The sequence below is a fragment of the Necator americanus genome, chromosome I (genome assembly GCF_031761385.1).
Source record: "Necator americanus strain Aroian chromosome I, whole genome shotgun sequence".
NCBI lineage: Eukaryota > Metazoa > Nematoda > Chromadorea > Rhabditida > Ancylostomatidae > Necator > Necator americanus.
The window spans coordinates 20,578,602-20,604,608 of NC_087371.1; the positions used below are offsets into that span (position 1 = coordinate 20,578,602).

The following is a 26,007-nucleotide window of genomic DNA, read 5'->3' on the forward strand; positions in this document are numbered from 1 at the left end:
TTTCGAAGAAAAACTGTCCAGTGATAGTTCCGTGTGGTAGGGTTTTTTTAATCGGGATCTGAAGCGGTGGTCCTTTTCCTGTCAGGAACTACTACATCTGATCAGTGTGATCCCGAATATCCTTGACATGCGATGTCATTGATTAACTCGACCTCGTCTTCACGGCTATAATCATACAATGAAGAAAATCACAAACAGCGTGCACGTGGCAATTACAGAAAGTCGTCGCCCGAATTGGCACCCCATAATCGATCGGATTGCCGTGACGCCAATCACCAACGGGGTTCGCGGATCCCGTCTGCTGCGCGCAGTTGCGCGCTGAGTCGGGATGAGATCGGGAGCCGTAAACGCTTCGTAGACAATACGTTAGCTATCGCTTTCGGCCGAAGTAATCACTCTGAGGCATTGTCCGCTGAAGGCGGTGCGCCGCTTTGATCTACGGAGTTCTCACATTCCCTGCATGCGCAACTTGCATGGTGCAAAGTGTGAAAATGGAGGAGAGACGGGCGACGATGACGGGAGCCCGAGAAAACGACGCAAAACAAATCAGAGGCGTAATTAAAGACGAGAAAACTAGTCTAGCACATGAACTATGTAAGATTCGCATGAAAAATTTACAAAAAAAAAAAACGAACATCCACTACCAAATGATTATGCACTTCTATGAAGCGAATGGAGGGCAGATCGAAGAAATAACATGACTTCAGTCTGAAACCATTCAGTTTCTCCGGAATAAAATATTCCTCAAATGTGTGGTTTCGGCTAGCAGTGAGGAGACTCTCAAAGACATTTTATGAGCGCAACAAGTCAATTTTTTAAGGTAACTCCATCTTTCCTCTTCACATCTCAAGCTTACTAACATTGTAATGGTTAAAAAAAGACAAATGTTCTTTTTTCATTTGCATTAACTAAATAGCTAATAGCTATGACATCAAAAAAAAAAAAAAAAAAACAAAGAAGAAATGAAAAAAAAAACATTTTTCGTAGCAAGCCCCACGAAAAAAAAAACATTTAAACTCAGCCACTTCATGCCCGAATAGTGCAAGTGATCCAGTAAATAGCTCTCATTAATAAACAATGCAGAGTTTGGCTTAAAAAAAAAACCAGTGATATTCAGCGAAAGAAGGAGATGACTATAGTTTTTCGGTAGACCAAAAGCAAATATCAGATAATTAGCAGCAATCCCTCTCTTTGTGCAAATAATCCTATTTACATCCTATTCCTACTAGGAACTATTCAATAACTTCAAAGCACACTTTCCTAGCACCTTCACTCATCAACAATAAAGATTTCAGGCTTCAAAGTCCCGCTTGTGCGTAAAAAGCAGTTTATCTCCATGTCGCTATTTGTGCTCCAAATGAAAAAAATCAAGGAAAAAGCAAATAAAAATGAAATTACCTCAGTGAAAACTCCAGAAAATATACAGTGTAGTAATAGTAAACTAGCTAATTCGACTGCCATGTCAGCCTACAGCTTCCGCCAGCTCAAAGCCCCATCGGCCCGGAAGTTCTGGAAAAACAGAGTGATGTGGAGTTCCCGCCGATAAGACGATAATATCCTGCACATGAAGCAATCCTGGTTCTCAGAGGAATACAAGTCCTCGAAAAGCCTTCATGAGATGAGGTGGGTAGAACAATGAGGCTGGCACGAGAAGAAAAATCTGCGGAGAAAGAAAAAAGAAATTAGTGGCGCGTATGCGGACATTAATAGTACAACGGCTGGCTATCAGGAAAAAAATCCAGAACTCTGTCTGTGAAAGGACTCGTTGAGTCATCAAATAATTGGCTACGGGAGCTTGAGTAAGTGTAGTCGGAAAGTGGACTCTAGGCCTTCTCCGTCCGTCCGGCGATCGAATTGCTCAGCTCTGAGCGCTCTAATTGGGTTCTAGTGCGGCACGACGCTCGGTTACAAATCCTCCGTTCTTCAAAACGTCTGTCTGTGTGCACTTAACGTTGTGCTCATCATTCACGGAATTCCCCGAGATAATGTTTGCTCTCAAACAAAATCGTAGTAGCCGTCACCAAACGGCGCATAATGAATCCTCAAATAATCTCGTGTGGAAATACGTGGTAAATAGCTCACACCCAGATTTTTCTAGGATGATTTTATAAAAAGATATATCACTCTACGTTTCCAGATGTACGCAGTTCTATGAACAGTCATGTAAAGAGAAAGAGTTCACCCTTTTGATGGGCATAGTATTTTCTTAGTTCCAGATTTTTTCCTAACCATGAAAAATTGTTTGCAGCTTCAAGAGATCAACTCAAGGCACGTACAACACTTCTTCGCTGCGATTTTTCATCACACCTAAGACATCATAAGGCAATTTGACTTTGCAGTATAATATGCATAGGAAAAATAATGAAAACTGTTTAAAAAAGTGAAAAGTGCAACAAAACTAAAAACAACCCGATATGTAGGTAGAAAATATGTATTCTACTCTTGAACACACAGAAAGTTTTGCGATCAATACACTTAACAAATGTTCCAACCACATAGATCGGCTTCAGAAATTATTATAAAAATAACTCCCTCTATAACTATTGTAACAACTAAGAGCGAAGGAAATTCCCGATTTTCTAGCTGAAATATTCCGCACTAGCACTTATTTCTTAAATAAAAAATGATAAATAACATAGATGTAAAATTTTTGTAGAAAAAAAAGGTTCCAAATAGAATAAGAAGTTGGAAGGGTCTTTTAATGACCACCTGGTGCGCTAATTTAGTGAACCGCAGCATATTTATTGGCAATAAGTTCCACTTCAAAACGTAATAACGTCCACAAGAAAACTATAACTTCACTGAAGTACAGCTGTAATCTTGTTTCGAGAAGCAGCGCCCGAAAACCATGGGACGCCTCGGTTTTATCTTACAAATGACAATTTTCAAGCCGCTTGAATTTAAAAAAAAAACAACGACGAAAGAACGAATTGTACTGGATCAATAGCATCTAAATCAAAGGCAGGTACTTAGCTGGAATGAGAGATGTTGCCACATTCTTTTCCTCGTGGAACTTCTTTTGGAGAACTTCAGCGATTATGTGGAAGTTTCGTATTATTTCCCAGAGAAAAATGCGGTGTGCCGTGCTTGAAAAACCACCCTTGGCTGGTGTTATTAGGCGACATTTGTTCACAGCTCTGCGTTTACACGAAATTTTCGCTCTAAAAAACACTCTTTATCCCGGAAGAAGAAAAGCCCAAAAACTCAGCCGTTACTTTGAATTAAACCAATAAAATTTCTACTCGAGTACATATTCCACGAGGATTCGTCGCTGCCTGTCGCATCTTCTCTTATGACTCGAGTACGAACGAATAATTTATGGTGTCGAATGAATGTTTCACCGAAATAGTGGTGGATCGAAGAGGAGCAAAATGCGCGCAAAAAAAAAGAAGAAAAAACGAGGACAAAAATAGCTGTAAGGAAGACGAATGCAAGCAAATGTTGTTGGAATTGATCTGTGGCTGGACACACGCCCGTACGCGGTAATGAGTTCTTTTCTCACGTCGACAAAATCCTAGTCGAGCTAAAGGGAACGAGGATCAACGATGAAAGTGAGGCGAGGGAAGAGGTTTATATTTCGTTTTCGCAAATGAGAGGCTAGTTCGAGACCTGCTCAAGAAAGAGAAAAGAGATAAGAAATGGGGAAATGATCGGAAGATATTGAAAACTGCAACAAAAACAAATGCAGTGTGTCGCTTAAACAAGAATAGCGGAAGACTTTAATTTTGAATTTAACAAAGACAAGGAGCGAATTTTCGGTTAAAAGGGTTCTTGGATCATTTTGAAGAAGCTTTACAGAATTTAATGGATAAGCACCACTGCTATTAAGAACATTAGACATAGTCCAATCCAGGAACACACCAGAGTTGATTTTGTGTTGCGAAGAGAAACTGGCAAAAGGATTAGCCATTTCAGGAAATAATTGCGCACATAATCGAAAATTGTACGTAGACGGTTTTTTTTTCTTGAACGAACGCCGACGCTGAAGCATAAAACGACACCCACATTTTCTTAACACAAAGAAAATACGTTCCAAACGACGTATTACCATGTTTTTATGAATTCTATGTCTAAACAATGGATAAATACTCGAAACAAGCGAGCGGAGCGTGGAAACCGTTTCGTATGAGCGTCGAAAGCGCTGGAATCGTGAATTGCACAAATGAACTCCTCGAGAAAGGACTGGAGATTTCAATAATATTACGACTTAAGGTTCCACATAAAAGTCTAAGAGGATAAGGATAAAAAAGATTATTAGTATGTACTAAAGTACTGAGTTAAAAGCGATATTCTGAAAATATTCTGCGGAACGAAAGAAAACACCAGGAATGATGACTTCTGCTAGTGATGTCGTATGTGCACGAAGTAAATCCACTCCGGAGAAGACAGCGAGGTCGTGGACACCCGGCTTGTAACCGCAGCGATGCGCTCCAACGCTAATCCTCCTCCTGACCAGTGCCAGGAGGCGTGGCCTCCAGCACTGCTCGCGCGCTCCATTTGTGGAGTCGCGAAGTCGGCCCGAGCCCGGACGCCGCTGTCCGACCCCAGCTGACTGGATATGAAGCAATTTTCGCATTAATTGCTCATGAACATAGGCTTAGCCAATTAAATTTTCCGCTTCCGATCGTTTGATGAGCTTGAGGTCCCAGAAGGAGTTCACGTATTACGTGCCCAATAAACATCAGACGAGCAAAGTTGTGCAAGTCCTGAACTACAGTAAAATTTTCATTGTTTTGATTGCCAAAACAGCATAAGAGCTGGTAAATCTAGCAATCACCAATTTACAATGTTTTCCATTACTGTAGTTGGGCGGTTGGCCGTCGATAGAAATGTGTTCAGAAGGCAAGTACACTCAGCACTTTGAGTAGCACTTACGCAGGGACTGATAGAGAAACGAAGGGCCCATCAGAACCTCTATCTAACACCTTGAAATCTATAACAGGTACCAAGAAAAACCTGCTGGTGTTCTTGGTACTTGTTATAGATTTCAAGGTGTTAGTTAGAGTTGGTTCAATAGAACCAATAAACCTACTCAGACAAGTGCTCAGGAAAAAGTCAAGCAACTCCTGGTCTTTGTTTTAGAGCTGAACGAAATGAGAGATAAATTTCTGTACGAATGAATGGTCCAAAGCTGGCTGGAGGCTGTGGAGGAATTAAAGAGATTCTGTGATCGCTCTCGAACTTCGAATAGTATCGAAACGGCTAAACTCTGATGTTGAGATGTAGGGATCAGTTATTCCAATCCAACAAGATTCAAGACGTAGAAGAATCATTTCCATTCTTTTTTCGTCCTTGGCAAGAAGATGGATGTGTGCAGTTTTTGCAATGAATCCGTAACAGAAGCTTCTTTACTTATGCATAGGAGGAACTTTTCACGCAATCCCCTGTGTTTCAGTCACATTTAGAGTTAACGGGGAGAATAAAGCGAGCAATGTCTGCTTCGGAGAATTTTTTACTCGTTCCTATGCTGTTATACTTTGCAAAATTACACAGAATTTCTAATTTCTAGATACTCAGAGTGCTCTCGAAAAATGGAAAAAATTGAAAAAAAAAGTATTCGATAATTTGAGAAAAAAAATCTTGAGAAATCCTTAGATTCTTTGGAGTGTTCCAGACCATCTCCTCTGAAAAAGCATCGTAACGTTCGTCAATGGAGATTATCTTAACTTTGTATATTTTGGAGGTTATTAGGGCTACGTCTGTTCTTGACGCAGCGGTAACTAATGAATGAGAAGCAGTTCCTAGAGAGAACGGATAGCTTAGACTTTTCTTCGTTTCTTTCCTATTTTCAAAGAGAATTCGATGAACGAGTGCTGGGCAGATTGGCAGCTTCTTTTGGAAATGAGCAATTGTTCCCATCGACACGCTATGTTAAAGAAAAACGGAAATTTCTCAGGAGACAACGGAACTTTTGTCTTCAACCATTCTCTACTGGCTTTTTTGGGATTACCCTAAAAAAGACGCAACAACCTCCAGAAAACGCTTTCAGAATTTTTGAAGAGCAAACTCTTATTGTTTACTTTGTAAAGAATTAATCTTCTGATTATCTATGCCTTTCGCCATCTTCCTCCGTCTAACTTTAAAAAGCGACTCGTTATAGAAACGACTGAGAAATAAAGGGTGCGGTTTGTTTAAACAAAAGGACTTAATTTCTTCCTCAGACAAAAAGTGGTGGAACGTTTGTTATCGTTCTCAATCGACTTTGTGAGCAGCTGATGTGCTCCTATATGAGGATGAGGAACAAACAGAATCCTCAATGGAAGAACAGCATGTAAATTATTAACAGTGTCTTCATGACATCTAATACTTTGTGTCTTTTCTGCACTACTATCTGTCTTCGTTTCAATTACTTCTTTTCGGCTAACCTGCCAATCACAACTTCTCTACCAGAAACAGAAAACAGCATAAGTATTACTAGGGGACGAAAAAGTGCCACCGAAAAAAAAGCCCTTTCTGATGAGTAGTTAAGGCTAAAAAGGAGCAATTCAAGAATCGGCTAATGCTCACTTTTTGTCCACCGCTAGTGACGTTCTATTTAGCTATTAAATGTTCTTGTCGTTCTTAGAAGTAAAAAAAAAGCGGCCGGGAAACGATCGATAAAAGTGCGCCAGTCCTCAAGTTTAGTTGTACTACTTTTCTGAAGTAGTACAAGAAGAATAACCATGGGAAAATGCTGGATATACTAGAACAGTTCCAAAATCAAGAGTTAAGGTAGGGAAAGTCAAATGTTTGTTCAGGACTAGAAGTAGCAACTTCAAAGAGCGGCGATCTTACAAACTGCCTTCTGATTTCTGTCTAGTTTAGCTACTCATTGAAGAAAAGCCCAAGTTCGGAAGCTTCCCAGCGCGCTGTCCTTGAAAATATTTCAGCTGTCATCAAAATTTGAAAGCGAGATGATCAAAATCTGAAAATGGGCGTAAGTATTTCCATCCAAAGTTTTCTAGTTCAGAAAATTCCACTTCTTCGCCCATAATTTGCCCCGGCTCTTCTCGTGGTTGTGCGCTTCAAAGTAGATGAATTTCATCTTTTCCAAATCGGCCTCTACATTCTTTCTTTCTCATGACTAAGAAGGTCCGCGACGCGTCTGCCGCAACGTACTTCCTCCTCATTCCTCAGTGATTTGAGTGCGCATGCTATATGTTTACTACATACCATTCTCAAGCATAACAGTGTAGTTTTTTCGCCGCCTTTGACTTTTCTGCAGATACCCATTCATTTTGAGATGCTGTAATAAATCGAAGAAACTGGTTGTGGGACGTAGCGGTTCGGATCCCCTCTCTTTCAGTTCACTCTGCTAAGAGAGTAGCGTATTTCTGCAAACTCACTGAAAGAGTGTCTTTTTTCAGGAATTGAGGATATACTCAACATTTTACAGAGAGTAATCCGCGGGAATAAGGTGGAACAGAAGCGCGCTCCGCCATAAAGTATAAAATAAACAAAAATAGAAGTGGAAATATCTCTATCATTATGTATGCCGGCTTTATGAGATCCCAATCTTTTATCCCAATACTTTTACGGTATTATCCTTCAATGGAAACAAAAATTCTTCTTGCAGTTCGCAGCAGAATTCGCAAAGCAGTGTGATCTGGGCACGATATTATCAGAAAACTTCGACTTTTAATGTAACTTCACATGAGCGATCACGCAACCGAAGCAAAAGGTGGTGTTGTTCCCAACCACCCAACGCTGACTGCAAAGTTATCATCATAGTGCCGGCCCCGAACGCAGTTAAAGGCATCGCCCCACGAATCTGTGGTAGTACGAATTTCAGGTGGATTATCCGTATACGGGGACGTAGATTATGGGGAGAAGGGTGTTTCCATCCATGTCTTCCTAATTGCCGTAAAAAACGGCCCGGAAGATACGGCTTCGAGCTCTCGGGGGAGTATTTTCTACGACGAGTTCGATTGGAGCGCGCCGCATCTTCCGGACCGTTTTTTATGGCAATTAGGAAGAAAGGGACGGAATCACACCCCTCTCCATAATCTACTACCCCGTATAAGAATACTCCACCTGAAATCCGTACCACCTCAGATTCGTGGAGTGATGCCTTTGAGCGATTGTCTCGCCGAGCACCCTGCCTGTCCGCAGGGTCTGCAAAGCAAGTAACTCGGACTGACCAACTGCGAATTTTTGCCTGGACTATACAGCACATCCGCAGTAGTAGTGAATGGTCGAGCAGCAGCACCGGCTACCATGATTGCATCGTCTTAGAAAAGTATATGAGTTTTTATCAGTATTTTTATTTTTCAGTCGAACGGCTGTGCCGCAGCTGATGAGAGCTACGTCTGCGCAGTCGAAACCTTCTCTGAGGTCACAAGAAGCCAACAAAGAATCTCACGTCTCCGCCGTCGATAAATTGACACCAGAGTTATAAGGAGGATACAGACACTAACCTGATACTCTTCTATCTTCTAGGTCCCGCAAATTACTTTGGGAAAGAGAAGTCTGTGTAAATGACTGGCGGGGGTAGAAGCGATCCCAAACGAAACGAATTGAGTCGTCAGAAGCATTCTAAAGTGAGTGATTGCCGGAAACATTATCCATTACTTCATCATTTTATTGTTCAACGTTGTCAATTGATTTCAGTGGTAGCATTTCATTATAGTCAACCATAACTGCATAAACTTTGCCCAAAATTCAACAGAAAGGACGCAACGCATCGATTGCGACACAACCTCTTACCCCGCTTGATTCTTCTGTTCAGCTGAAAGAGCGTCGCAGCCAGTTGCGCACAGTCTGAGGCGACTGTTGGTGGGACACATCGCATGGGACGGAGTGTTATACTAGCTGTTAACATTCAGAACAATGTTCACCTTTTCATTTTACTTCAACTTGTCTTACGACTTTGCTTTATGTCCAATCTCTGCTCCCAATTCTCTTCTCCATTGCATCCAAATAGATGCCAAAAGAAGGACGCAGCAACAATAATGGGAAGATGAGGCGTGAAATTGAAATTCCGGTCTTCATCACTCGAACAGTGACGCTGAAATTCCAGCTTATTTCCGATGTGTCCTTGCAGCATAACGCAATTTGAAACTCTGAAAAAGCCGTTATGGTAGACTAATTGAATAGGGAGAATGTTGTGAGTTGGATCCTCTTGGAAGTTGGTACTTACTCGTGCATCACGTACCTCTTGTCAGTTTGACTTTTACAGTAGTCTTTATTTCTCTACTTGTTAACTTAATCTCATAATACATTGTAACGAAGAGGTTTTTCCACGAAACCATCCACAAATCCAATAAGCTTTTAAGAACGATGCAATGAGAACTTAGAGGAGGGGCATAACGACATCGCAGATGACTACACATCTGTGAACAGCGAACCTCGTCCAGGTATTACCTCGACATGCCGAAACGAGAAACTCCTCTCAAGAGTTTCTTCGTCACTTCGTGATATTTCGCGACTAAAGGATCGCACACGTGGGCTGCGAAAGTTTGACAGCAGCTCTTATGATCTGTCAAACCCACTTCTCTCCTGGTATGACTCCAGAAGATTTCTTGCTATTTCTTGAAAGCGACCCAACTTCAAGACCTCTGAGAGGAGAGTTCATGCGGAACGCAATGATCCAGCAGGACATTCCCAGGGCTTCTCCTTTACTGTTTGCCACAATAGGATGGAACCGCAGAAAAATGTGTGCATTATCAGGAAGACAACTTTGAAAGAGACTGGAATAGATGTATTTGGGATGAATAAAACGATAAAGTTGTTGGCGTATCAGTGCGGATGCGCTAACGTGTTTAACATCAATTCAGAATCGTTTGAGGTTCATGGGCGATGGATTAGGGGGTCAGCCGATATGTCAACACAATCTCCATGAACGACTTTCAATGAACCTCAACATGATGATAATTCAGTACTTCTCCTTTTAAGTCGACAAAATTGCTATAATCCTTTACTCTTGGCTGACGTTCCGGCGAGTTCATCTTCTTCAGAGCGTAAAAAGGTGACATGGAACGTGATTTATCCGACCAAACGGTCCATCCGCCCCACAAAGAAGACCTCAAGTCTACTGTTAGATCTCATAGCTACAAGTGGAAGTGAAGATCGTACTTTAGGATCCCGAAGAATTAATCACGCTCCATTTCACCCTTTCAGGCTCTGAAGGAGGTGAACTCTGAAACGTTAGCCGAGAATAAAGGATTATAACAATCTCGTGCACGGCTCAACTTACAAAGACAAGTGTTTATCAGAACAGCGTTTTTAGCAACCTAGAAAGTCCAAGTTTGTCGATCCCAAGGATGAAAACCTCGATTGGAACCTCGAAAACTTCGAATCGCCGACCGCACAGTCGCAGTGAAACCTCCTATCAACAGCGCTACATTCGCCTACGATCCCATCATAATGAATAAAGGGAAATGAATAAAACCAAAATCATCCAGAATATTTCCCACGAGAGATCTTGCTCGAGGGTTAGCGAAAGTACTCTGCTGTGATTCAGTCGTAACTGATGTTTCTGCTATTCATCAATGAATCCTAGTAGCCGTAAAATTTCCTGGAGGTTGTCTAAAATTTACGGTGACATTCTCGAGGGAGAGTCGTGCTACCGCACATCCCTACACCAGTACAACATCAATAAAGAGAGTAAGATGATTTCAGCCCTTCGCATCCGTTGTCGCGCACGTGCAACACTGAAGATATATACCTTGAATCCACAGGCCGAAGCGGCGACAAGCTTGTTCACCTCATCTCTGTACTTCCAGAGGAAAAATAAAACTCGTTCGTTTCTGCGGTTCTCTGCACTTCATTTTTACTTTTCTACTTCTTTTTTTTACTTCAGATATTACGGAAAGGAAAGAAAAGACACTGTGTCGTATCTTGAAACAGACAAGAAAAGGGAAAACGACGCGAGACTTGCGAGTTCTGTGGTACTTGCCTTGGGAAGCCTCAAATGCATTGTGGTTGACTGCTTCCAAAAATACCATCCTTTGAGAAATTTCAAGATATAAACATTTTTGGCATTTTATAAACTAAAATTAGCTAGTAATGATGTCCACAAAAAATAGCATTGCAATAACTGTATTTTCTGCGTCATAAAATATATGACTTAGGATTAGGTTGGCATCTGTAACGGAAATGTGCTAGAGTTGCTGGTGTTTGATGTGCCTGACTAGAGACTAGAGTGCAAAGATTTAGACTTTCTTTATTGTCATTGTGTTCTGTGTTGGAACCTGATGGCGAGGTGTCGAAATGTAGAGCGTTCTCGAAGTGAAACGGGAAGGTAGAAAGCATGAAACTGCGTCAACACCATTGCTGGCGACATAAATGAATAACAGCTCTTCTTTCGAAATGAAAAGTGGGTCTCCTGAGGGACATCTCTGTCAGCAGCATTCCGTTGTTTTCCAATTTTGACATCCTTGTTCTGAAAGGACATTCCGTTCCCAGAAGGAAAACCGAAAACGCAGGACCATTAGAGTGCATACCTCGATGCAGTCTGCTTCCAAGCTTAACGTGAATAATGGAGAGCTCTGCTCGTAAGGCTAAAACTAGGCCCGGAAATTATGGCTTCTCCGAAGATGCCCCAAAAAAGTGCATGCGTGCAAGTAACAGATTTAAAAAGTATAGAAACGAGTAGGGAGGAATCTCTCTGAACAGAGGAATAGCGGTTGGTTTCGTCCCCCTTCCTGAATTCATTGAAAAGGCGTTCTATTCCGAACTGAGTCTATTTCCCCACCAAAGTCTACAAAGAGCTGCAGACGTGTGTGCGTGGCGTAAGACGGAAAGAGGCAGCGGTAAGGCGGTGCCCTAAATACGGTTCTCAAGATTTTCCTCTTTCCGCTATCCCTTGGGTAGCGGAAAGATAGCGGATGATGGTGAGGAAAAAGTGAAGAGAACCTACTTTTAAATGTATTTGAATCCACATGAATGGATGGCTTGGATAATTTTGCTGTTTTGCACAAGTGATCGGATGAATGCAGCAACATGTGACTGATACTCATCGAAGATGGCTGAAAATAAGACCTTTTTGTTTCAACCACATGAAAAATACTTGTTGAAATGTTGAAGAATTACCTCTTGCAGTTATATTTCGTGCACAAAATATATTTGTCAGAAAAATCAACTTGAACGTCTTCATACAGATACCCACCAGTAATGGGGAAACTAGAAGAGGGGCCCTCAGTGGCGCCCTTATTTCCCGACGCTCTAACTCTACTTTTTTCTCTTGGTAACTTTAGTTTACATGTCATAGATCCCTAAGACTAGGCCTTAGGGCCCCGATTGATCTAATTATTTCTTTCCAGAAATAAGGGCGCCACTGAGTGGCATCAACCCCCTCCCCACAATTACATTTTACCCCCCTATAATCAGCTTCAGAGACAAAGTAGATGGGTTTGAATGAAGGTGGCGATAATGAGAAATCCTAGAGTTATCTTGCAAAGGTTTTGGTGTTGTAACGTACTGGCGCTTAGTTCGTCCAAACCTGGTAACAAGGACCTCTACTCTGTAGTTATAGCACAAACCAGATACTACACTAGTAGTTAGCACCTCGAATGAAAAATTTTGCTAAAATTCGAACAGACTCTGAAGGATATTGTTGACACATAGGCATTGTAACTGTACAAAATGATGGAGCAAAACATGTGATATATTCGAAAGCAACATGTGGAATAATCACTTTCAGAATTGGAACAGATTTTGATGAAAAAAGAGCTATAACCTACGAATTGCACGGATGCTGTAATTGGGTACCATCTTCATAAGGTCTCAAAGATTGACATTAATGATTGTCGAGTGAATTAGCAACCTTAAGCAAGTGTGGATAAATCTCGAGAAAAAATAGCTCCCACATTCCTAGCGTACATACAGCACCAATTACCGAAACGTGGTCACTAAGCTATTGTACATCCGGAAATCATATTGTCATAAAAATTTTGTATTTTTCTAGGAGGAAAATGCGACTTAAATTGATACAACAATGACTGACGCCCCAAAATCAGTTACGAACCAGACGTGGCCTGTAAGGTCCCAAGTCTCCAAGACTTCTCTTGTCGTGCTCCAGCGCTAAAGCCTTAGCGAAGCGGGTAGTTGAAATTGAGGTACTGAATTTTTGTAATCAAGATTAGCTTTTCTCTCAAGTCTGCTAACTTTTTGAAATTTTTGAAACTTTTTGAAATCCTTTGGCTTTCAGTGGGAGTGTTCGATCTCTTGCGAATCCGCTTCGTAACCCTAATTTGTCTTCATGGATGCGGTGGGTTTCTTTGCCGTTTTCAGTTATTCCTATCTACAACTGGTGTTTTAACCTTTTTGATTTTCTGTTTTGCTACCTCTGATTGCTGTAATTTTCACTCAAATTCAGTCACAGTTTGGAAGAGAAATCTTACTTGCAAACTATGTTTTGGGTGAATTTAAAAAAAAGCATTTGAAGGAAGGATTTTTCTCTCAATTAACCTGAGCTGGGAGGTTTACTTATTAGCTCTCACTACTCTTTCCCGTCTTTTTGTATAGGTGAAAACCGCATGATGTATGCAAGTGGGAGTGTTCGATTTCTTGCGAATCCGCTTCGTAACCCTAATTTGTCTTCATGGATGCAGTGGGTTTCTTGGATGAATTCTCGTCCCTTTTTAAGCCCTAGCGCTCGCCATTCATCCCTCCGGCATACAGATTGGTACCAGACTTGTCTGGGAGGATAAAAACACTGACTTGACACATCGGCTAGCCATCGCAAGTCATTGTATAGGCCAGCTGCACGTTCGTGAACCTCAAACGATTCTGAATTGAAGTGAACGTGGGGGCGCATCTCAAGCGGATTGGTTAACGCCACACACTTTATCGTTTAACTTTTCGCCCGAAGATAGGCCAACTTCCGAATTTTGGGTTTGCAGATTTCATAGATCTGCACTTTTCACCATAGAAACATTACGGGTTTCGGGTTCGTACGTGATCAGTTACCGATTCACCACGTGCACAGAAGTGCATATATGTGCACATACATACATATAAACATATGTATACATATATATACATATATGTATATTTGAATGAAGATATTTAAGTGTCCAACTTCTTCATCAGTAATGCTAACTGATGCGTACCTCGCTGCCTTGAATATCCCGCGTTTCAAATGTGATCGAGGGGATAAAGTGAGTGAATTATTCTCATTTGTGTTAAATCGAGGAGCACAAATTAATTTTCAGGAACAACTTAAAATGCACCTGCTCTGCTCAATGTTGTGTTGTCCTAAACAGATAAGAGACGACGAAACTGTGTCTGCAGAAACTGTCAATGCGAATATGTGGTGGCTGCTATCCTTCGTTTAGTTGTTTGTGGTCAATTTTGTCTAACTACCTTTATATTTTAGTGATGTTTCACGCAATTACCTGAACTTCTATACTGTCGGCAGGGTAGCAACAAATGAGGACAGAGTGGAGATGAATAGAATCAGTAAGAACTTGGTATGATTGCGCTTCTTTCTCCAAATTAGTTAGTTATAAACATAAGTGTATGTAGGTAGTGTGAAATGTCAAATACTGTTAGGATTTCCTCAGTGAGAGTCCCAGAGTTCGTTATAGATCTATATGTACCACTTCAGCTTATAAATCAAAACGTTCCGGCTTTTATTGCAACAAGAACTGACTTGCTCTTCAAAAAAAGTCTTTAAAGCACTACTTCTGAAATTTTCTGATTTTCAATTTTTCAAACTGCTGGGTAGATGTGCTGATTTCTGCATTTCAACTTTTGTACATCGTAACTGTTCTCCATGCTCAGTAAAAGTTACTAGTTCCCACTTACTTACATTTACTGTCATCTACTCTGTCACAAGATGCTATTCGAATTCGAATGTTAAGTGTGGTTGTGGAGGAGAGGAGCACTCAACTGCACTCTTATTTCTGTAAGTGAATAACTAAGTTAGTCGGCCTCCTAAACCTTAGCATTAGTTCTAGATGATCTACGAAATGTAGGCTAAAGAAAAGCAAAGGAAATAACAGCGCGATTTAGTGCCCCCTGCCACCAACTACATTTTCCCGCTATTCAAGGGCCTGAAGGGGACTCCAGCTAGACCTATTTTGTTACCGAAATCAACATTTGACCTCTGCTTTTAATCATATGAACTGCTACGGAGCGCAGCAATGTGTTGTTTATATCAACATCAACATATCAATTAACCAACGTTTTTAAATTATCAATATTAATAAATTATTATGCTTTCACTGCAAACCTATTATACACAGTTGCTTTCCGGTTGTAGATAAGTACCTTATCCTCATTCTCATTTCAGTTGACCTCTTAGGCAATCTCTGAAGAAAACGTTTTTCTTTATTTTTTGGGATACCTAAAATAATCCACCCCAAATCCACCTCAGGCAATGGGTGCAGTTTGGGATTTACTTCTTAACATTAGTTAATATTATAAATTTTAACTACAACGACTCATCTTTGTCAGATGAAGTGTTAAGGACCTGTTTTCAGGAGCGTGTCTTTCAACTTCCTCTTTTTGCCACAGTTGTTGAAATGGATGGCAGAGCCAAATTCAGGCCTATTCCTCCGGAATGCATCAAGCCATTGTACCATAGAATACTCAGAGGTGGTCAGTGCTTGCGTCGTAGGTACGTCTCCTATCAGCCCTCTTTCATCAATACATATGTTGTGTCAGTAGCCGTTTCCAGAGAATGGGAACATGATTCTAAGAAGGAAGCAGAATGTAACACTCCAGAGGCGGTGTACCGAGCAAAAGTTGTCAGTTACTTTCCTCAATGTATTCAGATAAGTAATGTACTCTTAGTATTTAGTCTTTCTCCTTTATTCTTTCAGGCATGCAATTTCCTTCTAGAACTTATAGAAAGGGAAGTGAGATGTCAAAAACGCCGTTTGGTTAGTTTTATCATTTCCGGGTAAACTGGTACCAACTTCATTTTTCTCTTACTTGTATCATACTGTTTCTCTCAACTTTATGCCGATGTGAAATTTGAGCGAAACAACAACAACTAACACTCGTGTGGACGTAGTTTGAGATCAAAAGCTAAGGGAACTTTTTAAAACAATTTACTTCTCATAAAGTGGCTTTCTAGGGATTTCTGTTGCTGTTTTGACATAAAGATCCTCTTCTATCTGACTCTGGATGACTTATTCTTTTTGCTAAGACCATAAAGTAGCGAATGAAAATGAGCAGCTGGAGTGCGTACTTATACTCAAACCTTTCCCATCAAGTAGTACAGTCATGTCTTCTGTCACAGTACTAAATTTAAAAAGTTTAAAATGGATTCTTATGGCTGTATAAGTTAATTTACATTTAGTAGAGTCAAGACGACATGAAGCACTGTGTAGTTACGTAAGAGGCTGCACTCGAAGTGGTGCGGCGAAGGGAAGCGGTTAGAATCCAGCGGGGACCTTTGCTGACACAATTCCCTGCTTCGGCTCGCGATGGTGCGCCTCGATTCCAACCACCATCTCCACACCAGTAACGATTGTTCTAGTCAGTAGCATGGCCCTATGATCTAGACATATCTCATTTTTCTAATCCATTGGTTGGCTCCTGTATTTTTATACTAAGCAAGATTTTGTAGAGAAAGATTATAATACGGTAGATGTGTTTGAAAGAAATCTCGAAGAAATCATACATCATTTACATTAAAATAAATGATTTCGGTGATATCGCACCAATGCTATAGGTGTCTGAAGAGAGAAAACATGTGTTCTTTGCCCTTAGAACGTTAGCTCTCCTCTCGTTCGTAAATCAGCCAACATTTATCAAAGTACTTCTTAGATTTCTTAAAACGTCATTTTACTTTGGAATCTCATTTTTTCTTCACTGACGTTTCTCTAAGGTTGATTGGCAGTCAGTTCAAAGAAGATATCAAGAGATGTTCAACGAGGACAGCGAAGACAAGGAATTGATGGAGTTTTACAAGAGGAAATATGGGTTGGAGTTTAGGTATTCCAGTTTGAACGGCGATGTGAGTGGATTTCTCTTTCTTCAGAGTGTTTTGAGTGAAATACTGCGCACTCCATTTCGTGTTAATTGCTTGAAAGTTCGCTATTCTTTGTTTTAGTCAGCATGATAACATGCTTTAGATGCCATCACACCTAAGGGTATCACCCCACGAATCTGGGGAGGTATGGATTTCCGATGGCCAAAGACTATACGGGATCGTAGATTTCAGAAACAGGTGGAATCTCACTCATTTCTTTCTAATCGCCGTAAAAAAGGCCGGAAGATGCGGCGCATGCATAAGGGTAGCGCGCTCCAATAGAAATTCGAGCATTTCCGGGACGCTGTTTTCTACGACGAGTTCTTCGAATTTCTATGGGAGCGCTCCACCCTTGTGCGCACGCAGCATCTTCCGGACGTTTACAGCGATTAGGAAGAAATGAACGAGTTCCCACCCGTTTCTGCAATCTATGGCCCCGTATAGTCTTTGGCCATCGGAAACCCATACCACCCCAGATTCGCAAAGTGATGCCTTTACAGTTAACCACTTGAAAGGTTCGACGGGAATAGCGATCTCGATAAATGGAATCATCATTGAAATCGGGTTCCCTCTGTACTGAAAACACCACTCCTTCTCATGACATGTTCTAAATACTCTGGCAACAACTTTTTTGGAATAGGCTAATTTGAGCACGCTGTTAGGATTCGTGAATTCGGGTCATGCGTCGATGTTGCGGTTTAAAATGTGGTAAAACAATACACTTCAGAATGTGACACATTTTTCGGCATTTCGTTCAATTCATTCGGGTGAAACGATTAAGAACTTGGCTCATTCTCCCTTCCAGCTTCTTTTCCAATTGGATTTTCGGTATCTGAGGGTGTTATCCATTTACTGGCGTTATTAAAGTTCCTCGTAGTTCTGTTTCTGTGAAAACGTCCTGCATGCAAATGGGTGTGATGATTGTGCCTTAACTTATAGTGTAATTTTTTTGTACGTGGGGGTGTGATTTAACGTTCGTTGTAGATGGTCAAAATTTGGACAAATCGCAGCACGATCACGAAAGCGTTGTCTTTACCCGTATTTCACAAGATATATTGGGAAACAGAAGAGGATACGGGAAAGCTCTGTGTTGGATTCAAAGATGACATAAGTGCGACTTCCTTTGTTTTCTGTTTTGATTTTTATGTATGAGGAATAGCACATTTATAGGATTGTACGATGATGAAGAGTTGGAAAAATCTGCTGATGCAATTCACGCGCGTCATGAAATGAGAAAGGAAAGAACTAGTAGCAAAAGTGAGAGGGGACTACAAAATCGAGAAATGACTAACAAACCAGCAGATGTAATCCCTTTGCGACAACGTAAAGGTTCGAATGTAAGGATTTTTCATTCGTTTACTCATAACACATCTTTGCAATCATTTTACTACAAAAACTATGTACGCCATGACGTAGATGCGATTGTCGGAGCCAGTGCTCTGAGCCCCTTCACTTTTGAGGGTTGGCGAAATGACCCCATTCAGTTTTGGTCGAGAGAATCCTCACCACCTGAGCTACGCCCCATGACACCCTTTCACCTGAGGAGGGTTCGGCTTCTCCCTGTCGCACCTACGCACCATGTGCTAGCTGAATGTTTCCCTTTCTTTTTATTTGCCTCTGACCTTTCGGGCTAGCAAGCAAATAGCTGCTGTTTGAATGAATTCTATTCTTACCGAAGATTCTATTCCAACTTCGTGATTTACTATTTCTTTGTAGACTTTTTGTGCGAATGACACTGGAAACTTTGTTTTGGTGTTCATATCCGATGCAGAGAATTTTTTCAATGAGAACAATTTGTTGTAACATTGTGGCGCTAACGTTAGGTGATAGTTTTCTGTTCATCTATGTGAAGGGTGCGTCACTAAGTACCCGAATTATTTCACTTTTTCCAAATCTAGAATATCTACACACGGGAAGATTTTTTCACTGATATCTTCGTTCACTTCTCCGTTTTGAAGAATTAGTAATAGTCTGTAGAATAGTGATTGCAAGATTTTTTTTCTGAAATATTGACAGTACATTACTAGAAGGATACATTTCATTTTTCATTCGCATTTCTGATACATTTTTTCTGTGTAGTTTTTGTTCGCTTCAGTATAAAGAGCCATCGGCATCATTTTATCTTTACAGGTCCTTCCCGATGTTGTATCTTCTCCTTTTGCCTCGCTTACTCGCCAAGAAATTCCATTCGACTCTAGCGTTGGAAACAAAGAGGTGGGCGTTTCTTCACATACGTTACTCGTCTTACTGCTTCCTTTCCGAATAGACAAACCATTAGAAGTAAATGTTATCGGTAATATGACCACATAGTGTTTCGCTCTATTCCACTGTCAGCCGTGCCCTATGGATACAGATTGCTCTCGCTGATTGAACGATTGGAATTTCATGCTGTGAGCTGCTGGTTGCTAGTTCTTTTGCAGATTACATTTTTCTTCTATGGTTTCCAAAGCTGCTTTCATATGATGATGTCATTTATTTTCGTGCAGATATCGACTAGTGTTCATTCACTTCTATGGTTAATGTCGAAGTGCCTTATGTTGTTGAAGTTAGCGGACAATACCTAAAACAGTAACATCAACCACAAGATTTGCTAACAGTCCTTTTACTTTTTTTCTAAAGAAGTAAAAAGAAGTAATAAATCTGAGGATGCTTCATTCTAGGTATGGGTGTTTTCATCAGATGTTCGTAAGGTTGACTATGCTCATTCTTCCAAAATTTTCGTACTCGGTTTAGATGTTTGCAAATCGATTGCAAAACTAGAATGATTATCCTTGCTTGTTCATTTTGCACTACTCTTTCATTTTCGACTTTTAAATAGGTACAGTGACAGTGCAAAGTGCGAACACCGCAGATATGACCTATTACAGCCAGTTTCGTCAAGAATGAAGTTGATTTTGGACAGCGGGTGGAACATGAACCTCTTGAAAACCTCTTCCGCATTTTCGATCATCAATTAAGATTATCTAATACAGAAAAGGTCGTGCTCGTTTGGTTTTCATCAGCTTGCCCTAATTCTGCTCACGCAAACACTTCCTGGATATTTACTAACTACACCTTTTTCAGACGTTCTTTTTAATGAGTACCAACAGAGTGACGAGAGAATTCGGTCTTTCTTTCCTCTCCTTCAACTGTTTTTTCTTCTGTTTTTTTTTCTTTGTGAAATAGCATTGTTTTAATACATTTGATAGATCTTAGGGCTTTCTTTTTTTCAGCAACAACGAATTTTTGATATGAATGAACCGCAATACATTCCTACTTCTGGAGACATTATAAACCTTTCTGCTTCCGAACCTGAGTCAGAAGAGTCGATGAGTCTGGAAGGGGTGTACACTGACGACGAAGAACACGACAACAGTGTAAGCGTATTCCTATTGCATCATCCTGTTTGTCTTATCTGCCAAATAATCGTCAAGTCAAGGGTCTTTCAATGCATTCTAGATGAATATTTATTTACATATGATTGCTGCGATCTGCTGATTGCTCATCAAAATTGGTTCTGTCCGGTCGTTGGCACCTCGCCTTAGTCTTTGAGTATTTGAGGCCAAAGTCTGCTTGTTTCCTGCTAGTTAAACGATGTACTACATGTGCATCAGTAATTTTGGCGCATATTAATAACTAGAAGCTGATTGAAACTTCCCTGTGAAACTTGGTAGTAATAGTTTCTAGTGCTAGAAGCAGGTGAAAGTTCAAATTTCTGCATGACACTCTTTACTTCGGAATAGAAGAGGGTTTTTGAGTGGATGAAAAATCACGGTTAAGAAATCTTTTCAATGCTATCGGTATCAAGCACGACATCATCTACTTCTTTCTGTGCTTTTATTCAAATGTGTTGCGCTTTTCTTCAAGATGCCGACCAAAATTCCTGAAAAAAATGCGACAACTACTGGTTCTGAGCAAAACAAATATGATGGGTTGAAACGTGAACTTCCCCCGAGGAGATCACCCCTTAGATCCTTCCCTGCGAAGCCATACTACGCTGGCGAGACTCAGGTAAGTGCATAATCAACTTTTCATTACTTTTACTTTAACCTTCACATTCTTATGAATCGTTCAATAGCGTATTTCAATCTGAGCTTCAGCCAGAACATGCGAAGGACTATGTAGAACCCTTTCGTAATCCTTGGGAGATCGGTGAAGATGAGATGCCAACACAGAACAAAAATACAGGAAAACAGCAAAAACACTTACCGTCTGCTACGAGAGGAATAAAAACTCAAGCTGAGTCGATAGAACGTCCTCAGTCGTTGCCACGACATCTGTCGGCTTTTGCTTCCTGTAAAAGCAGAACGAATTCTAGTAAAGTATGTTTTCTAATTGAAAGTGACATACTTCATAGTTCATTTTTGTAGTCGTCACATTTTTTCTTTGAATTTACGATGGAATTTGATGCTAGTATTATGATTTTAAGAGAGATTCCGAGGTCAGAAAAGTGGCCCAGGAACGAAACAGTCCGGCAATTGAGACTGAAATGCAAACGCCGAGGAGAGATTTGTATGAGCGAAGAGGAGATGAACAAAGTCGGCAGGTGGCAAATTTCTTTACTCTAATTGTTCTACTAGGAAAATTCCATGATGGTGGATTGTCATCACCGTGACCACGTCCACTGCTATTTGTTTGTGCAGGTTTTTTTGGAAGATATTTTATCTGCCAGTGATTTCATATACCTTTTTCACTGTTGCTTCAGGAACTCGGCCGTGGAGCACTTAATCAATCGCTATATGAGAGTGCAAGGTTTGTCAAGATATTATGCAAACTTAAGCAGCAATCAAAAACTCATGAGTGCATTTTTCATCTAGTTATATATTTGAAAGTTGTAAATATAGGCATCTCAAGCATTGTGCATTGTTCTTCCGTAGGAAAGTTACAGTTCCGGTAACGCTTGTGATCATCTTTGCCACCTTATCGCTGCTTAGTCCTGTTCGTTTCTGCTGGATTTCCTCACATTCATATCTTTCAATAGGAGTTCGTTCTTGAAAACACGATAATTATTCATTTCCTTCATCTATATCATTGGAGGTTTCCACATGCTGAACTACTATTTTTTAACATAGCTGCTTATGTTTAAATCATATTTGTCTATATAGATCTCGTGTTTTGATGACCAGCTAATGGAAACAACACATAACTTTGCGTGATAGGGGGCATCTGTAGTCGGCGCCGAGTGTGTTCAGTCGGACCAGCGCGATCTGTGTGCCCCATTGCTCGCTCTTCCTCTCTTTCATTTGCGCCTCCTTTCGCTTCTGTATTGCTGTAATCGGAAGCGCACTATACTACTCATCCATTTGAATACATTGGGCCCTGATTATGAGTGTCTGGTGGTGGACCATAGTTTACCGCATATCTTTTGTCAGTTTATGTTAGCACAGAACCCATTTTTGTGAAACACTATTTTTTATACGTTTTCTTTAGCTCTGTCCACGACACCGATAGAAGGAACTTTTCCGCTGCTCCCAATCTGCGGCATTGCGGTGCCGATCCTCGCTGCATTCCAGACGAGTCTGCTACAGTGCAGAATCAGCGTGATGGTTCTTCCTTCACAAAGTCTGTGTTTTCTCGTCCACTCGCAGAAAATTGCGTTCGCTCTCGAAATAGTTCACTTGCGATGAGAAATGCTCAGGCATCACCTACTGTTTCGGTGGATGCTGGAGCTGTGGCGTATTCTCGAAGCAGTTGCGACAACTCTCAACATTCGTTACTTAATAAAAACGTGCTTTCTGGAGTTCAGGATGACTATGGGAAACGTAATGAACTACCACGTCACCCCGAAAAAGATGATTTTAACGAAAGGAAGAGCGGTACTCCGTCTAGCTCTTCCGGTTCTGTCGATATGGGCTATCGTAAGGATCAGAACCCAAATCCTCGTGGAAACTTATTCAGAGCAGTAGATGAAAGTTGTCGCCGTGACGCTGCACCAGAATATAAGGAGAGACTTGACTATTCACATCAATGCCCTGACAAGAACGACGTTAAACGGAACTTCCCACATTCACGTGATGATGAGGAACACAGCTACAACAGGGATATGCGCTCCGAGCGTGCCCAAAGGAGTGAAAGCTTTTGCCGCAACGCCAACATTGGATCGCATCATCCTCAAGGGGTGTAAGTCTATCATAGAATATTTCAATTTTAATAAAAGACTGTCTATTTTATGCCTTTGAGAGTGGATCCGTCGAATTCTCGTAGCGTTAGCCAATCTACAGCACCCTTCGCAAGAGCAGGACGTGATCCTCTAGACAGCTTCCGCGCTGTGTATGAAAATATTTGCTATATTTACATTCGTAATTTCTGTTAACTTTTGTTATTCTGTTAAAGTCTGTTTTCCACATTCACTATACTACTGCAACTTTGAAGGTCTCGTCAAAGCATCCGAAGCTCCACCGTCGGCAGTGGACTTGACCAGGTCTATTTTGTTGATCTTTCGATATTCATCAGTATGATGAATTTAAATACAACGCACTCCTAAGACTCCATATCTGTTCATCCGTACTTTTTGATGACACATTTTTTTTGATTATCAGCTTTCGTCATTATGTAGGGTAAAAACGACATGAAGTACGGCGCAGTTGCGTAAGCGGGTACCGCAAGCGTGCTTCATGCGCGATAGAGGTAGCGGTTTTGATCGAAGTTGGGACCATCGCAAACTACAACGTTGGGAGGTGCTAGCATGGGTCCCCCTCGATCCTAATCGCTACGCTCCACCGCACCGCTTCGAGCGCAACCGCTCACACAGTTGCACCATGCTTCATTTCGTTCTGACCCTACTTTGAGGTAAATGACCTTTTCTCGGTGATTTACAACGATATTTTCGAGAACTTCATTCGGAAGGCAAAATATTTCTCATAAAGCCTTTTCTTTCAGAGCGATTTTGGGTCGGAATTCCCAAAGTTTATTTGTACGCTTAAATTCCCGTAATATTGAAATTTGATTCAACTTGTCTAACTTGCTTCAACCACTAAACAGTGCGTTTCGAAGCGCTTTCTGAGTTTTTTAAAGAGCACAATTTCAATTCCATAGGTGTTGTCTTGATGTAAGCTTCTTGTGAAAATTTGTCATTTACGCTTGTTTACGACTCCCTTTAAAATTCACTCGGTAGGTTTACAAAAGAAAAAAAAGAACTCAAAGTGAAGGCTTGTCATAGTACCGGCGTTGGCTTTTGGTTTGAGAGTCAGAAGAAGAATTTCCTCCTAGTGACGGTTTTTTCTAAATTAAATAATCCTTCTGGCTAAGTCACTTAATAACTTCCTGTTAATTTGCTTTCAACTTCTAGTATAAAAAGTCTGATTCGACTTTCAGCACTCAATCCGTCCCTGATTGGTTAAATTCATCATCTTAGAGCATTAATTTAATTTTGAATTGAATTCGTCTTCACATTCGTATTTTTGATGATCCTCTTTGTGTGAGGAAATTGGATAAAAAATCTACACGCTGTATAATTTCGAAATCGATGAAAATCAAGGTGGACTAGAAACTTGTGCATTATAGTCTAATACCAAACATTTATGATAGTCCTCTGATTTTTGACAGCTTCTTTCCGATTTCCGATTCTTTACCCCTTAAATTTTCCTTCGCAGGGTGAAAACTATTCAAACACAGAGACACAACCTCTCACTGCTGATCAGGAAGCCCGCTTGCGGATAATTCGTGATTTCACTTTCCTGCATCGAAATGTGAAGGATCTGGGATTCCGTTGCGTATGTTCGGTTTTCAGCTAATTTAATGGCAAGTCACAATAAATAACTACAGCTCAGTCACGTTATGTCCATGCTACCACCTGATGACAGTGTTGATTGGGTTCGTCTCATCCGAGAGCGACTTCCGGAAGTTGAGATTGCTCCTTTTAAGGACATGGTATTTTAATTCACTACTGCTGTATCTTATTCACGTTTTTGATTTGCTTTGTTCCATTTCTTGCTTTCAGCAGCTCCTAGTGTGGAGAGGGGGAAGCGGACCAAATCGACATGGAAGCTGAGATTCCAACAGATGAACAGTTATTTGGTGGTTTGGAGGATTGCATTTTACAAATATCTGGTTTTGTTTGCTAAATTTTAACTTCTCAATTGTGGTTGCATCTACGGTGTGTACAAACAGGATTTCGCTCAGTACATAATAAGCGCAGCAATATATGTCCTGCTCTTTTCTGTTATTGATCAGGCCGCTGGTTTCCAAGTATGATTTTTATTACCGTGTATGCAGAGCCAAGATTCACTCCGAGAATGTTCTCGTTATTCCATTTCGAATTCAATTCTATTTTGATAGTAGTTAATTTCATAGTGCATTTGTGCAATAAATATTGTTGCTATAAAACAATCGACGGTCCTGCTAAAATGGAAGCATAAAATGAAATTCACAAGAAGAATTTATGTCCATTTGAATATAATACTCTTTTTTTACTGACGGTCCTTTTTTTACAACCGGAGTCCTGTTGCAGAGGAGTTTTTCCGGAGAAGCACTCTTTGCTCTAGTACACAAGTTCGGTAGCCTCACGAAAGGATAATATTGCTTATGTTTGTTGCTTCTCAAATGTCCTTGATGTGAAGTTGTCGTTGTCGTTTGCAAATAACCTAGCATGGCTACGGCTGGGCGGAGAAGACGAGTGGAAAAATTGGCTACTTTCCAAACTCAGAATCACCATAATATTTTTTTTAAAACTTGGAGAAGATTTTAACATAAACAAGCGGTAACCTACCTCTATAGTTTTTCTTTGCTGTTTTTTATTTCCACATGTCTCCTCTGCGCCATTACCAATGTTTCGCTTAAGAAAGTGGGGAGTTTCCCTCGCAACACCGCGATCGCATAAAAAAGAGAATTAAATAGAAAACGGTTTGCTGCTCTTTTATGCTACCAAACACAAACTGCCATCTTTCAAGTACATCAAGCAAAACAAGTAAGCAGTAAAATTGCGATTTTGTTTTTCTTTTTTCTCTGCTGTCCCTATAGATTACCTTTTTTTGAAAACTGAAAAAATAAATATCGTGCGTAATTAGTAGCCTTAAAAAACACCATTTCGCATCACTTTCTTTTCCTTCATCTAATGTTCATCGATTCTTATGTCCGAGATCTCATTCTTAATTAAAACGGAGTATTCCGGCAAATAACGAAGA

The 26,007-nt window shown here is 40.6% G+C and overlaps 2 protein-coding genes across 5 annotated transcripts in view; one reads left to right on the top strand and one right to left on the bottom strand.

Annotated features, from left to right (window-relative positions):
• RB195_006327 (uncharacterized protein) overlaps window positions 1–8,198 on the bottom strand; it is a gene marked incomplete at both ends in the record, with an annotated part of 70,499 nt that extends 62,301 nt beyond the window's left edge. The window contains one exon of one of the 2 annotated variants that reach the window (XM_064179356.1): window positions 1,399–1,461. In XM_064179356.1, coding sequence (XP_064036314.1) covers window positions 1,399–1,461 — 63 coding nt within the window. Of the gene's footprint in view, window positions 1–1,398; window positions 1,462–8,120 lie in introns of those variants that run through there. The other variant, XM_064179355.1, reaches the window with a different exon arrangement.
• Window positions 8,199–13,180: 4,982 nt separating this feature from the next.
• RB195_006328 (uncharacterized protein) lies at window positions 13,181–24,875 on the top strand (the record flags this gene model as incomplete). Of its 3 annotated transcripts, none has more annotated exons than XM_064179359.1 (22): window positions 13,181–13,189; window positions 13,995–14,081; window positions 14,136–14,236; window positions 14,300–14,393; window positions 15,408–15,544; window positions 15,605–15,674; window positions 15,750–15,809; window positions 16,763–16,891; window positions 17,891–18,017; window positions 18,077–18,243; window positions 19,037–19,120; window positions 20,119–20,262; window positions 20,753–20,896; window positions 20,986–21,207; window positions 21,315–21,431; window positions 21,591–21,637; window positions 22,316–23,005; window positions 23,066–23,155; window positions 23,258–23,306; window positions 24,478–24,597; window positions 24,650–24,754; window positions 24,825–24,875. In XM_064179359.1, 22 exons carry the CDS (start codon window positions 13,181–13,183, stop codon window positions 24,873–24,875), a joined length of 2,844 nt encoding a protein of 947 aa, XP_064036317.1. The 3 variants fall into 3 exon arrangements, with proteins under 3 accessions (XP_064036317.1, XP_064036318.1, XP_064036319.1); XM_064179358.1 differs by having other exon boundaries at window positions 14,136–14,233; XM_064179357.1 differs by lacking the exon at window positions 13,181–13,189 and having other exon boundaries at window positions 14,016–14,081; window positions 14,136–14,233.
• Between the last annotated feature and the right edge of the window lie 1,132 nt (window positions 24,876–26,007).